The sequence below is a fragment of the Pseudopipra pipra genome, chromosome 2, assembly GCF_036250125.1.
Source record: "Pseudopipra pipra isolate bDixPip1 chromosome 2, bDixPip1.hap1, whole genome shotgun sequence".
NCBI lineage: Eukaryota > Metazoa > Chordata > Aves > Passeriformes > Pipridae > Pseudopipra > Pseudopipra pipra.
Window position 1 is genome coordinate 25843893 of NC_087550.1, and position 15039 is coordinate 25858931.

General features: G+C 44.3%; 1 protein-coding gene and 1 long non-coding RNA gene across 7 annotated transcripts in view; one reads left to right on the forward strand and one right to left on the reverse strand.

The window, feature by feature from the left end:
• The window catches only part of LOC135409231 (uncharacterized), a 124624-nt gene that overhangs the window by 36538 nt on the left and 73047 nt on the right, over positions 1-15039 (reverse strand). The gene's annotated exons all lie outside the window — the stretch shown is intronic.
• The window catches only part of PLA1A (phospholipase A1 member A), a 19617-nt gene continuing 4578 nt past the window's right edge, over positions 1-15039 (forward strand). Inside the window, exons 1-9 of one of the 3 annotated variants that reach the window (XM_064644463.1) lie at positions 1-221; positions 2177-2378; positions 3656-3833; positions 4692-4800; positions 8149-8250; positions 9066-9155; positions 9980-10159; positions 11186-11275; positions 11732-11840. In XM_064644463.1, the coding sequence (XP_064500533.1) occupies positions 149-221; positions 2177-2378; positions 3656-3833; positions 4692-4800; positions 8149-8250; positions 9066-9155; positions 9980-10159; positions 11186-11275; positions 11732-11840 (1133 nt within the window). In that variant the 5' untranslated portion in view covers positions 1-148. The remainder of the gene's footprint in view (positions 222-2176; positions 2379-3655; positions 3834-4691; positions 4801-8148; positions 8251-9065; positions 9156-9979; positions 10160-11185; positions 11276-11731; positions 11841-15039) is intronic. The other 2 variants (XM_064644461.1, XM_064644462.1) reach the window with 2 other exon arrangements.

Below are 15039 nucleotides of genomic sequence, written 5' to 3' on the forward strand. Positions count from 1 at the left end.
AAGTAAGAGCAGAGGTAGTTGTCCCTTTGCTTTTTTCCCAAAAGATCACAGGCTAGTTGATCATTAACAGAGTCAAGCTGATCGAGCAACCCACCATAGTTGTTTTTCCCCTGTACAATCCCTGTACTTGTAGTTAATTACCAGGAAGATGGTTGAGGATCTGAAGAGGCTACTGCTTGTTGTTCTTGCTGTCCTCTGGCTGCTCAGCTCAGCACAAGCAGGTAAGAAAAACATGACTCTCTGGCAAGGGATTGAAGGTTTTACATAGAAGGATCTGAATTCAGTTCTCCCTAAACAACCTGTGTGTCAAGAGGTCCTTGAAATAATCTTGTTAGGTGCCAGGGAACAGGCAATGCAAGAATGGTCCTTTCTTCTCCTACGCTTTCAATCAATCAGTCTCAGTGATTTGATTCCACTAACCTGATTTACAAGAATGATCCAGGTTTACCTAAGTATAAGGAAGTAGAAAAGGGACCATTTCACCTCTGGCACTGGCATCTCCTGCTTTGAAAGCTTAGCAAGTGTAATCTGCAGTAGCTGGGAGGAAATAAACACCAGGTTTTGGAGTACTGAGATTATGTGTGAACGATTTCTGTTGCATTTCTGTGAGCATTGCCTTGGCATTATTGGGTGTGGACAGTAAAACTAACTGCGTAGTTAAATATGGCTACAGGAGCTGAAGTTAGAACAAAAAAGTTTTTTTGCCAAAGCCAAGGAGGAGTTTTTGGCAGGTGAACAAGTTTTCTTATCTCCTATAACCACCTGTTGTGATCCAATTAGCACCGTACAACAAAGTATGTTTTCTGTATGTATCCAATGCTCTGTGAACAAGAAACACACATCTGAGTGTCATAAGCAGTATATAAGGTGTCTTTCTTCTAATAAAGCTGACATTTTGCCGACCATACTGGTCTGTGAGTGATCTGTCCATACCTCTCCATCAACAACCAGGCTTCCATTTCTTTCTTTAATTGTACTGTCAGTTAAACTGCTTTTGTGATCACCACTACAGTCCCACATCACCTTCAGCTTCACTGCAGTGCACCCCCTGCCTTACCTTTGCTCATGATCCCCCTCATCCTACAGTATTCTGACACACCCTGTGCTTGCACTAAACCTGCCTTTGCTAGTTAAACTGGCTCACGACTTTCATCTTTTTCAAGCTGGTTTCTAAGAATGCCTCTTTCTCCCTTGCCTTCAGTACACAGGAAGACCAAAGTAAAGAACAGTAAGGAATAGTGATGTCCCACAGTGAATCCCACCCCTTTGTGCTGCACCTTAGGCCATGTTCTGCCTAGCTGGTGTAAAGTATCTTCTAAGAGAAATTAGGAAGAGCTGGTTGTTTGATTTTAAAAAAATAAAATGTTTTATTGTATGTGCTGATTCAAGGCTGTTTCACTTCCTCCAGTCCAGAAAAGGGAAGGTGCATGCATTGTATTGCAGAAGGATGTAACTAGGCCAGTTCATAAAGTAACACACATACTGCTAGTCATACATACTGCTAAACTTCTATGTTTGCTTTCTAGCCTAAATTTGCTCAGATTTTTACTAGCTACAGGTTTGAGATTTTTTTCCATCTAGAACAAAGTGTCTTGCAGCAGCTGCCTTTTCCTTCTCATAAAGCATTTTTATCCAGTAAATGAATCAATCTGGAAATTACCATTGACACTTTCTTTCATTGGCATTTTCATATTTATTTCTGGATTTTTGAAACAACTGTCAGTTAGGCTTGTACCTTCTACTAAGCCTACCAGAATTTGAATAGAAATATTCCCATTCAGTGGTGCCTACCTGCTGGCAACCATTTTTTTAAAGATCTAATAGCCACCTCAAAAATATAATTAGTGGCTGGTGTGTGTGGCCAATTTGCTAAAAAAACTCAATAAGATGTTATTCACCTTTTGGTAAAATAAGTCTCAGAAGGCAAAGCTACTATGAGATCCATGGTTATCTTCTCCAGCCAGTGCCAGAATTCCATTAAGGGACAAAGAAACAACTTGTCAGTCAGGTAAAATTTCCAAAATAGGCTCATTTTAATTTATGTTCTAACTTTTTAATCTTTATCAATAGAGGTGAAATTGTTACCTTCATTTTCCTAATGAATTAGAATGAGGGGGTTTTTTTTCCATTACACAGAACACAGACTAAATGTTCTACTCACTCCCCCTTGTTGCAGGGAATACAGACAGACTCTCGGGGCATCACTGCACTGACTTCCAGACAGCAAATTTCCTACGGGGCAGTAAACTTAAGGTCCAGTTTCTTCTGTTCACCTCCTCAAGCCCCAGCTGTGGAGAGCTGATTTTAGCTGATGATGGTATCAAGAATGGCAGCTTCAATAGCAGCTCAGAAACCAAGATCATAATCCATGGCTTCAGGTGAGAGGAAGAAGAGCACTGTGACTAAATTTTTACTGGAAAATTAAACACTGCTGGGGCATTCCCAAGCACTGGGTGGGGCTGGCATGGAACTCTCCTGTTTGTATCACCGTCTTCGTTTTCTCAGCAGAGTGGCTGCATGCAGAACACCTGCTAACAACAGAAGCTGGGGTGCTCAGCCCCAGTTGGACTTGGGAATTGTCTGGGAGGCTATTGGTGGGCTGGAACCAAAGGCATGGAACATGCTCCTGGCACCCCTCATTACACCACCACTTGAAGGCCTTTAGTTTGTGATCAGTTGCCTATTTTGTGTGTGCTTCACATTTTTTGGAGTCTAAAAAGAGTTAGAAATTAGAATCAATCTCTTTCTTATTTTCTCCTGCTGTTTCACTCTCTTTCTCATTCTCTCACTCTCTTTTTCTTTACCTTTTCCTATTTCTTTCCTTTTCTCAACCTTTTTAATTAAAAAGTCTTTTATTCAAGATTCTTGTCCCTTTAAATTGTGTTCTTGGAGTTCGTGTCCAACGGCTTGGATTAATGAGCCACTTAGAAGCCCTGGCAGATACACTACACTTCTATTCTTGAAACTGCCATCATTCTGCAAGCTTACTTTACTGTGCCATTTTTCACTCACATGTGACCATATAACATTATTTGTTTTGAAATGCAAATGCCTAAATATAAAGTGCATAAAAGACCAGGATGAAACCACAGCAGATGTTCCAGGGTCTTCTCAGAAAACCAGCTGTTGCCTCCACATGACATACCACACACTTCACCAGATGGTATTAGGAAAAGTGGGTAGAACATAACCTCCTCAGTTGGCCTTGAATTCTTGAATATTGATTATTTTTTTAAACTGTCTAGAGATGACGAAACATAGCAGTGAAAGACTAGGTGATTTGGCCAAGGATTTCCTGCAAGTTGGTATCAGAGAAGGATCCAGGCGTTTCTGGTCAGCTCACTTACTCCAGGTGGGCTCTGTGGTGGCTGAATGAAGCACCACAGCAAGACTGAGATCTCAGCCTGAGCCCTGCAAATGTTATATCATTCATTAAAATATCTGGTTACCTCCTGAATCAGTGCATTCTGGAAAGTGTTATTACACCACCACAAAAAAAAATTCCAGGTGTGGGTGTCTAACACCAGAAATAACTTTCAGCAACTGTCCGGCAGCCTCCTCTGAGACATGTGAAGCTCCAGCACCAGTGAACAACATACTGGCACGTGCCCTTCTTTGGAAACACCTAACATACTTGTTTCTGATGTTTCCACAGGGCTTTGGGTACCAAGCCCTCCTGGATTGAAGGGCTTGTCCAAGCCATACTGAACACAAGCTGGGTGAACGTGATCGCAGTAGACTGGGTTTATGGGTCTACAGGAGCCTATCCCTCTGCAGTGGAAAATGTCACAGAGCTGGCCCTCTCCATCTCACAATTCATCAACAAGCTCCTGGTAAGGCTACTACGCATTTCCAGTGTGTGGGTTCATGGCCGGAGGACATAATTCATGCCAACAATCCAGAGAACTGCTCCCAATCTGCCGTCTCCAGGAGCTGGCCAAGTGGGCTTTTTATTCTGGAGTTTTCTTTTTTTCCCCTCTCTTAGTCCAGGCTTGAGCATGACACTCTTTTTCTTCTTTCTCTTGAGTTCTGACATTTGCTGGAAAAAATTCCAGTTGTCAGCTGCCTCTCCAGCCCAAGACAAACCTAAAGCATGCCTTGGGTTTTCTCAGATCCATACTTCACTTGGCAGTCTTCTGCTCAGAAATTTTGTCCAGAAAGCTGGAGGAAATGAGATTTGAGGCTGTATTATATTTTCTTTGGGCTTCAGATATACCCCCCAGCAGCTGGAAATACCCAGATGTGCCCCACCCAGTTTGTTGCTGCACAGCACAGCTGAACAACACTTCTGCAGTGAGGGTGATAAATCTTTGTGTTAACCAGCTATGCATAAACTCTCCATGAAACGTTTGCACTGCTAATCCAGACTGCATAGGACAGGAGTCCTGGTTATGCACCACGTCGTGCACAGTCCTAAGCAAACTGTGGGAAGAGAAGCTACAGGCTGTGCACTTATGAATGGGAGATTCTGACCAACCTGGTTAGGGATAGGTTTGCATCTGTGGACCTAAAGAAAGACTCTGAAAAACAGAAAGGGCAATACTTATCATTCCCTTACCTATTTTGTTTTCCATTGTACACTCAAAAGTAATTCTACATTAGAAGAATTACAGAGCTGCTGTGTGGGCTGGGACAGGGTATTTCACCTTTCTGCTACAGAAACATTAATTTGTATTATTGTAAATCTGCAGGCCCTGGGGGTCTCAAGGACATCTATCCACATCATTGGGGTAAGCCTTGGTGCTCACGTTGGGGGCCTGGTGGGGCACTTCCATGGCGGTCAGCTGGGACGGATAACAGGTATCATAAAACTGAGTCTTGGATCCTTACATGTTCTTCAAGAGGGAGAATGAAAGAGCGAGGAAGGGGGGGTCATTCAGAGTGGTCTTTTAATTACATAAGGGCTCATTAGATTCGAGCTTATGGGCTTCTTCCCAGCTCCAGAAGAGTCTGACAGCGACTTTCCAGTCATCAGTCCCTTCCACGATGCCAGAAGAATGCATGTATTTGCAAAAGGGTCCTTCCAACTCTGCTCCACTCTTCAAATTGGTGCCAGCTTAGAAGAATATGAGGTCTCATGACCAGTGAAAACCCACAACACGCACATGCCTTGCTTCCAAATTATAGCATGTACACCTGTATGATTCTTAAAATTAAAGCCCACAATGCAATTCATTGTGGGGGAAGCAGCAAGAGTGAGCCGCTCTGCAGGAAAACATGAGCTTAGAGCCAAGAGGACAGCAAGGTAGGCAGTGGCAGTAGCCTCACTGCCAAGGGACACAGTCCTACCATATCCAGGCAAGAAGAGCCAAGCAGGTCCAGTGACAGGAGCCAGGGCCACCCACAGTCCAGTGATCACTAGGCAAGTTTGTAGTGATAAGACAAGCCCAAGGTCAAGCTGGGAAGTCAAGTCAGCAAGATAAAAGCAGGACCAGCAGGAGACAGGGCTGGGCATGGCATCCCTACAACACAGCTCAGCCAAGGAACACAGTCAAGAGCCTGAGCCAATGTTGGGAGGACCCAGATGAGGCTTCTTGCTGTTCTCTCCCACAAGTCAGCTGTTTTCACAGTAGGCTGGTCTAAGGCCACACAGCTGTACCAAGTCAGAGCTGACCTTAAACACAGAGAGCCAGACTCCTGGGTGTCAGGAAGAGGTTGAAGTGGGGAAATTACAGAGCAAGGTGGTTATAGGCTGATCCTGCCATTTAGAGTTTTTGATCCACTCAGGGCCTTGTCAGCCTTTAGTTATAAAACATAAATTGACTCACAGAATTATTTAGGTAAGAAGTGACCTTGAAAGGTCTCTAGTCCACACACCATCACCACCACCCCTCCCTCCTTCTCAAAGTGTGGCTGCCTTGTAAGTCATATCAGGTTGCCTAGGGTTTTGTTAAATTCTGGGAATCCCCAAGGACAGAGATTCATTTTGAGAGGAGGGAAAATGCCACCAAGAAGGAGCAGACATAAAGTCTGCAGTAGTGTGACCACAGCTCCCAGTCTGCCTCAGCCCTTGCTAGTCTGTCTCACAAAGGTATCCTCAAGAAGGATCTCATTGCACACTTGGCAGGGCAGTCCAAGGACATGTTGGCTCAGCCTTCACGTGTCATAACTACCCACACTGTATGAAATACAGGCATTTCTTAAGAGGATTTGAGTTTCATGTTGGGCCCTTTTTTAAGCTGTGAATCAAAGTTTACTTTAGGAGGAAATTGGAGTAGCCACTGTCCTGCACCAGGATTTTATGATCAGCAACATCTTCAGATGAGCAGAAGCAGACACATTCCCATGAAACCATGGTAATTAACTTCAAAGTTAAAGACTTTTTCCCTTTATGTTGTCTAATGTAATAAAAGCTCTGTAAATTTATTTATTCCGTTCATTTTTAACTCTAATAGAATACAATCCCTTTTCCTCATTTCTGTTTGTCCTATGATTTCACAGGCACACTGAGCATTGCAGATTCCAATTCAAATTTAAGAGCCTGAAGATAGGTGGGATTAGATCCAAGATATGTGTGATCTCATCTCCTGTCTCTTAATACACGTGCATACACTCACAGAGGAATGTGATCCCAGAGCCACAATTTGCTGATGTGTTTTCAGTCACGTAAGAAATGCTGTGTGGAGCAAAACCAGAGCAAGTCTTGGGGATTAGTGCACAGACTTTATTTTTGTGAAGTGAGTTTCTTTAACACATGCCTGTTCTAGTGGATATCTCTGTGTGCAAGAAAGCAAATTATATAGGAGCCGGAATGAATGGCCCTTATCCAAAAGCAAGCACTCAGAAAAGAGCAATTTGTTTCAATACTCGCAGAGGAAATGAAAAAGCCCAAAGGAATTTGTTTGCATACTGTTTAGCTCCAGTGAATAGTTTTTTAGCTGCTGAGGATGTACATCTCAATGGAGTTTGTGCATGTGCTTGGAGGAGGTAGGGATGGAGAATAGAGGACAGAAAGGTGCTTACCCTGGAACTCTGTTGGAATTGACTGGTGCTCATATTAGGCGTTTCTCCCACTTCGAGAAGAAATTTAGGCTATACCAAATAACATTTTTCAGTACCTTTGAAAGCTTTTAAGTGCAACTTGTTATGTAGAAATGGGTGGGGAACCTCTCAGCTTTCAGTATGTATCAAGATTAAAGAACATTAAAGATCCATTGCTAGCTATTATTTATAGAAAGAATAGGAAATAATGTTTTTTCCTTCTTTTCCTTTTCCTCCTGCCCTCTGCCTTCAAAAACACAGAGACATCATTTTGGGTATTGTTGATATTGCCTTCTTCTTAGAGAATTAAGGGGACTGAGTCAAAGCAGTGAAACCAACCAGCTCTGAGGCTAAGTGGCATGTGGAGCAGAGCTGCTTCTTGAACTGTTGTTGCCTGGGGAGGGAAAAAAAAAATCTTGTGAGGTTACTTTTCTGTAAAAAGTGAATAGAATAAACCTCAGAAAAAATTACCTTTAACCTGTTCCTTGGTATTGCCAAGGATAATTTTAACTGTATTCCTTTGAATCCCTAGAAGTTGCTCTAGCAGCAAGCTTTAGGCAAAAACGTAGATGATTGCTAAAGACTCAATTTTATTTGTGGGGAGAGGGCTCAGAAGCCTCTGTTTTAAAATTGTTTGATAGTATGAAACTTTGGTAGTGCTTGGGTTGGCTAATGCCTGGGGTGCTGAATTCATCACCTAACTGCTGATCTTCAGTGACATTTCTCAGACAGTAGTGCTAATACAGATGACATTACAATTAGGGAAGGTATCAAAAGTTTGATTCTCTTTCATCAAAAATCAAAGAAACACCATGCATTCACTCTGACAGAGGTATTTGAAGCTCAGTCCTGGCTTTACAGCCTGGAAACTTGAGACACAACACTGCTAAAGGGGTGTGGAATACTGCATGACAAGGAAATGAAGCTGCAATGGAAGTTAGAGATGGCAGATACTATTTTGGAGCATGGGAGAGTTGGGATTAAATGATCTTTAAGGTCCATTCCAACCCCTTAATAGTATATGATTCAGTAATTACTGTGACCTGGGAATAATTTATTACTGCTGCCTAGCAACATCTTTAACATTTTGGATAAAATAACTGGTCCAGAAACAAGAAAGAGGGGGCTGAAGAGTACTTGTTGTTGAGATGTTTGATTTTGTTACAGCCCTGGATCCTGCAGGCCCTAAGTACACCAGAGCCAGCCCTGAGGAACGCCTGGATCCTGGGGATGCCCTCTTTGTGGAAGCCATTCATACCGATGCTGACAGTAAGCTGGCTTCCATCTTCTTCGGCCTGGGCTTCTGTTCCTCCTGACATCATTATTGCTAAGGAGTCTGTAGGTCATTGTCCCTTTTTTGCTGGACTACCATGAGTTCAGGTTCACTATGAGGAAATTTCTTGTTTAGATAGGCTTAAGATGAATTTATACCCCAGAGCACTTCAAGCAACAGACAAGTGGAGATTGCTACAGCAGTCAGTTTATGCAGAACTGGTTTGGCATGACTTCTACCACCGGGAAGGAATTTATATATCTAGTCTTACTCTGCCTTTTCCCACCTGATGTAAGAGAGGAACCACGGAGAGTGCTTATCAGAAAGTAACAGAGCCAAACCAGCAGCTGGTGCAACAGCAAAGCAGCTTCTCTAAAGCACTTAAGGTCTTCGTAGGCAGAACCTGTGCTGAAGAATAATGTGGTGTCTTTTAGTCACGCCTTTTGTCTGGAGATCAGGGAAACCTCTACCAACGTAACTCTCAATTACGCTTCATAATCCCACATTAAGGTTGTGGTCAGTTTTGTTCTCCTTTACATAGAATCAAAAACCAGAGTAGCTGAGGTGGTGGTTAAGTCACTGTTCCCAGCCACTTTAATGGCAGGGGCTGGAGCACTCTCTTCTCCATGCAGCAAACCTGTGCAATGTAGGCATGCAGAAGCAGGAAATCTGGCCTTGATGTCTCCAGCACTGGAGCTGGCTCCAGCACTACTAATGTTCAACCAATTATTGGGACCTGTCATAAACATGTAGGGTAAAGCCTACAGAAGAGCCAAGTCTGAGAATGAAGTGGCATTTCACCTCCTTTCAGATTTCGGGATCCGGATTCCTGTAGGCCACATCGATTATTTTGTCAATGGAGGCAAAGATCAGCCAGGATGCCCCCGATTCATCTCTGCAGGTGAGAACATTCTCTGGCCAAGCAAAAGGCCATTTAGCACACTGTGAAAATGCTGTTTGGCAAGCAGCTCCTGCTACAGCCAGGGCAGACAGCAAAGTGAGAGAAACATATTCATGGCCCACATCTCAGCAGTACAAGAAGCAGCTGAAATTAAAATCACATACAGATCAAGCATCTTGGCAGCACCCCTGTAAAGAGATGTGATTTTAGTGACACTTCTCTAAGCCAAAACCCTGGCATCAGTAGAGATGACACTTTTGTTAGAAAGGCTGTTAGGTACCACTAGAAAAAGCTTTTTTTTGTTTTCATGCTGCAAGCTGTGTCAATTCTTGGGCAGCTTGTACAATTACTGCCCTCTCCTTCTAGAGAATAGGACATTACGTAGTAAATGGTGTGGATTCATTCAACATTCAGATGTGTTCTGTATGAGTCAGCTGCACTGAGGGTCAGGTTACATGGGACATCTATGGTACCTCACTTCCCATAGCTGGGGTTCCAGTGCAGGTGGGAATCAAAGCTACTTTACTGCTTTGCAGAGAGCTTGGGACCTCATCGATGGTACACTGATGGAGACATGGCAGCCCTGTGGTCCTCCTCTTTGGAGGGACTCTGTTAATCTGGGAGATGCACTTCTAACTTCCTGCATAACTTCACTTGCAGTGGGCTCTGGGCTTGTAGTCACAGAGATGCTCTGCAAAATTTTATTAATGGAAAGGGATCACTACAGAATCAGTAAGAGTGTTCCTTGTCTCTCAGTTCCTTGGGAATGTGCAAAAAGACTGAAGCCATCAGAAAGGCTCATGGCTGCTTCCCTCTGATTGAAGTTTTCCTTGCAGGCTATAACTACCTGATCTGTGATCACATGCGGGCTGTACATCTCTATATCAGCGCTTTGAAACATTCCTGTCCAATCGTGGGGTTTCCCTGTGCAAGTCATCAAGAGTTTTTAAATGGTCATTGCCTGGACTGTGCAGAACGCTTCCTGTCCTCCTGTCCCAGAATAGGTACAGTAATAGCATGAGACTTTCTTGGAGCAGATGACAATGCATTCCTGATGGGTATCAGCGCAGAGCACAGTCTGCAGTTCAGATTTCTCTGAGCAGGATTTGCTTTGGATCTCTTTGGAAAGAGTGAGAAGCTGTTTCATTTTCAGGCTTCTATAGAGACATTATAAAAGCTCATATATTGCCTGAGGTAGAACACCAAAATCTTGAACATTTCATAGGCCCCACAAATGAGTTAAAAAAGAGTTTCCAGAATCACCTGCCTAATAAGTGGGCAATTACCTCAAAAAATGTCTTGTTTAGAGAAGCAGCTGGAAATTTTAGCTCAAGCCTGAAGTCCCATTCTTCTACACCACTCGTTGCTGAGCCACCTCCTTTTCATAAATTTCTGCCATGGTTACCCCAAAGATGAGCTCCCTGGACTGGGAGAAGGTAATAGATGCCTCTTTTAGGCTTCCGAAACTGGACTGTGGAATGAGGGAAGAAAAGTGTCCTCTGGTGCTATTTGCAGCATGGTACTAGAGGAACACAAAGAGAGGCCTCTTTTGGAATAAATTCCCTCATATCAGCCACCCTTTCCCCACCTCACCAAGCCATATTGCCAGCTAGCCAGTGGTGCAGGCCTCAAGTTATGGTGGTCTTCTCACTTGACCAAGAAATTAAATTTCCCCACACCTTGCGTTTGCACTGTCATTTACATCTGCACTAAGTTTCCTGACTTGGTAATCTTTAGTCCTGCTAATTTCGCACAGATGCAACTGATAGCACAGTTTGTTAGCAGAATAATGAAAAAAAGCCACCAAGAGGTTCTCTGGTGATGATTACAGGGGTAGACAGAATAGGTTTTCTGCGGGAATCTGTCAAACAGACACCACAATCTTGTAGTTGCTCTGTTTTGCACTGGTATGAAAAAGGGATCCATTCCCCAAGACAGGGCAGTTGGGCAGGGTGAGTGGATTTATAGATTATATTTCTGTTCTGTGTCATTCATGGCTTTTCCTGCACTGGCTTTAATTCTTCCTACAGGCCTGCTGGAGCAGGCAGGTGTCAACATGAGTAAGCTGCCCAAGGAAGTGACAGTTTATTTAATGACCGGTCCTTCAGCCCCATTCTGCGGTAAGTAGAATGAGAAAAAAATTAGTCAGAAGGGTGTTGACCAAATAAGGCAGATCCTCTGGGGAGCCCAGGTAGTTACAACACACTGTCTCCATCAGTCAGCTGCTGTGGCCCAGAGAGTCTGAGACACACAGCTGAAGAGCAATAACCTTGCATATCTCCCCCATAAAGCCCTTTCAACAGATTTATTAAGTGGGCACAGCCCTGGGCTAACATAGCCACATGGCTTCAGGAGTAAAGTAAAGGGGATTGAAAATACCTGTCTGTTCACACTGGACTATACAGACATGCCCCCTGTGCCTCACATAGCACAGAGACTAGATTCCTTCTTATGTCTGTTGAACCTTCTTTCTGCTGGTGGGGCCAGGGAATGAGTGCTAGAGCCCCTCTTTTGGCATGGGTAGGTCCAAGTGGTAGTACCTGCCCTCACTCCCACACACTTTGCTTTTTGCTCAGTCTATCACAGCCTGGTTGAGTTCCACTTGCAGAAGAAAAGAAGCACAGTCACCAGCATTGAGATCACTTTCTTCAGCAACAGCACCAAGGACACAGCAAAGATCACCATGTGAGTGACAGTGCATGCTTCTCTGGCCTGTTTTTTCCTGGCTCCATGTGTAAGGATATTCATCCTGGTCCAGGAAAGGCACAATAACAGCATATTTCCCTGAGTGATGAACCACAACCTTTCTTCTTGAGACTCTACACATTTACCTTAAATGCCCTCAAGAATCAGGCACGTGCTACCATTACTCAGTAACCTTGACTAGGTCCACGCCTTCCCTGACTGCACAAAGCAGTAGGAATACTCTGGGATCCCCAGATTTGTATACTTCTGTGTGGCTATGCAGGTTCCTTTTCTACACCATACCCTTACCTGGTGCCAATTTTAACCCCAGTCACTGTCAGATAGTTATTAACCCTATTCTGCCTGACAGAGAGGACTACAGCAAGACGCATCCACCCGAGCGTCCAGATTGATGAACTTGGTGGCTTAGACATTTCTCTTGACGCCTGATAGGACAGAAGTTGCAAAGAGGAAAGTACATTTCTGCAGAAATATCTTCAGTAGCTTGTTGCCTCTGCAGTGATGCAGTGATGCTCTCAGGCTCCTGTTGCAGGGAAAAGTCCGGGAGCAGGGGGCCTACGTAGGCAGAAAAATCTCTCTTGAAAGCATCACCCTTCTCCAAACTATCTGAATTAAAGGACCAGACTCCTGTTCCGCAGCTCTTATCACAGGGGGTTCTCCCCACCACAGAGAAACTCCCTAGAAGTCTTCTTCACTTCTTCCTACACCTTCCTGCCCACTACTGTGGACTGGGAACCACAATGCAGCTGACACTTGCTGCTGGCTGCCTCAGGAAGCAGGAAAGCAGCCTGTTAAAGAGCCTCAGCCATCTCTCCTGGGATCAGAGGGGTTCCAATGCTGACTCCCACACAGTTCTTACTGCTAAGCCGAAACATCGTAACCTGAAGCTAATTGCCCCAGCATCAGTCCTGGAGCACCAGGAGATAGGGATGAGAAACGGGGAAGGAGAAGCAATGCTCTAGGGTACTCTCCAGTGTGAGCTTGGTCACAGATTTCCGTTCAGGCACTGCAATATAGAGTTTGTACTCCAGCCTGGTGGAGCTCAGTCTGTTCACCTCCTCCGTGCTTGGAAGCCAAATCTGCCTTTTCCACAGATGCAGGAGGGAGGAAATAGTAACACCTAGGTTAGGTCAGGATCCGTACAGCACTTCTGCAGTTATCAGACACAGGGTTTGGTGTGTGTGTCCAGCAGGAGGCATAGGAGAGCTGAGGGAAAGGCTGTCCGAGGAAGTGAGCCAGGCAGGCAATCCCGAGGCTTTGCTGTACCCTCCGGTTTTAATGAGGCAGTGGAGTTTAGGAGGGTAAACTATCCAGAGAAACCCTGGGGGAAGAGTAGCTCTGTTTCATTTAAATGCCTTCCTAAGAAGCACATGGCTAAACTGAAAAATTTGCTTACATCAATAAACCTGCCGATTTGAGAGTATAAAATTGAAGATATCCCTTTTAATTCCCACTAGTAGCAAAGGGCAAATTTCCCCACCCTAGGCAAAGCTCAGTCTTCCAGTGCAGTCAAGCTCAGACTATCAAATGGGCATCTAAACATAGATCCTCACACTGCAGTTCAGACACTGATCGATCACTGACTTATTTCAGATAATCTGACATGTATATCATCCTGCTGTTTCCTAGAAGTGCAGAGGGACTTACAGCTAGTCTCAAATCTTCAACAACTCACATGGTTGTGACTTTCCTCACATTGCTCTTCTCCTCTCCCAAATATCAACTCCAGTCTCACTCCTCAGGATGCTGTTACCCCACACATTGCACAGAGTGTCCCAAGAGACATGTCCTCAAGCTTCAATAGCTGACATGGGGCTGATGAGTAAGGAGCTTGTAACACAGAACACTTCCCAACTGCATTTGCTATTTTCTTACACGTCATATGACATTATCCCCTGTATCCAAGAAAACATACTTCTGAAGCCAGCCAAGACTCCTACATCCATCCAAAGGTTTTGCAGAGTTGGACCAAGTGTCAGTCCTGAGAGCGACTTCTTCAACTTGCTTAGCTGTGTTCCTCTGCCCTAGGGCAGGGCTGGGTTCTGCCCATGGATAGTACTCAGTAGAGAGATGGCCTCCTTTTACTATCTGATTGCTATCCATTTTTCACTTTTATAACCACAATTTTGTGATGCTTCCTATTTTAAGCAGCTTCAAGGCAGACACAGTCAGACACAAAACCTGCAGCAACTACTACTGCGGTCTAAAGGAGGGACTGGATGCACTGGTGTGGGTTGGCTGGAGGATGCTGTGAGTGCAGCTGTCAGCCCACTCCCAGGAGCTACTTTGGGAAGCAGAATTGTAGGCTCTTCCTGACCCTTTTGTCATCTCTCCCCTTTCCCTACCATCAGGCAGCCACCCAGGTGCTTCTGGGATCGTGCCAAGTCAGCTACACACATATTCTTCATGAGCACAGGGAAATCAATTATCTCCAGGCTCTCAGAGGTCCCAGGCAGATCAAGTGTAAGGGCCATTGGATGGACTCCACAGAAGGGACTTAAAATGTCTGGGCAGCACACTTCTGTAACACATGACCAACTGGGGTCTGATCATTGCCTGTTCACCAAGCCTCTGTCACTGCTCAGTTCACATTACCTCGGTAAGAGCGTAGGGACAGACAAAGGTCCCTCTACCAAGCATCCCACCTTCAACATGATCAAAAGCAAATACCTAGAGAAGAGTATAAAAAATGTCAGTGTAAGCAGGTAGCAATACTTCCCCGAAGAGTTTCCTGTTGTCTCACTACATCTCAGGGACTTTCAGAGCAAAAGGTGAGATCTTTATCGTTACTAGCTTTTGTCTTCCACAAACTTGTCCAGTCCCCCTCCCACGACTTGTACAGCCACATAAACTTTCTAGCATTCATAACGTCCTACAGCAAGGATTTTAACAGCTGAAATTGTACTCTGCTGTGTGCAATCTTTTTAAGCCTGCCACTTCTTAGCTTTCTTTGATGACCCTTAGTTTGTGTATTGGAAGAAATGGTGAACAACTGGCCCCTATCCATGCCATTCACAATTTCAGGGATGTTGATCTATGTAGCACTTACCTCTCTGTAGCAAGCTGAGCAATGTTTCAATCTACATGCAACAGCTAGAAGAGTGGTTGTAATTGTGTGATGGAAGGAAGGATATTTATATAGAAATATTTCTATACATACAAAGATAAAACATGGAGA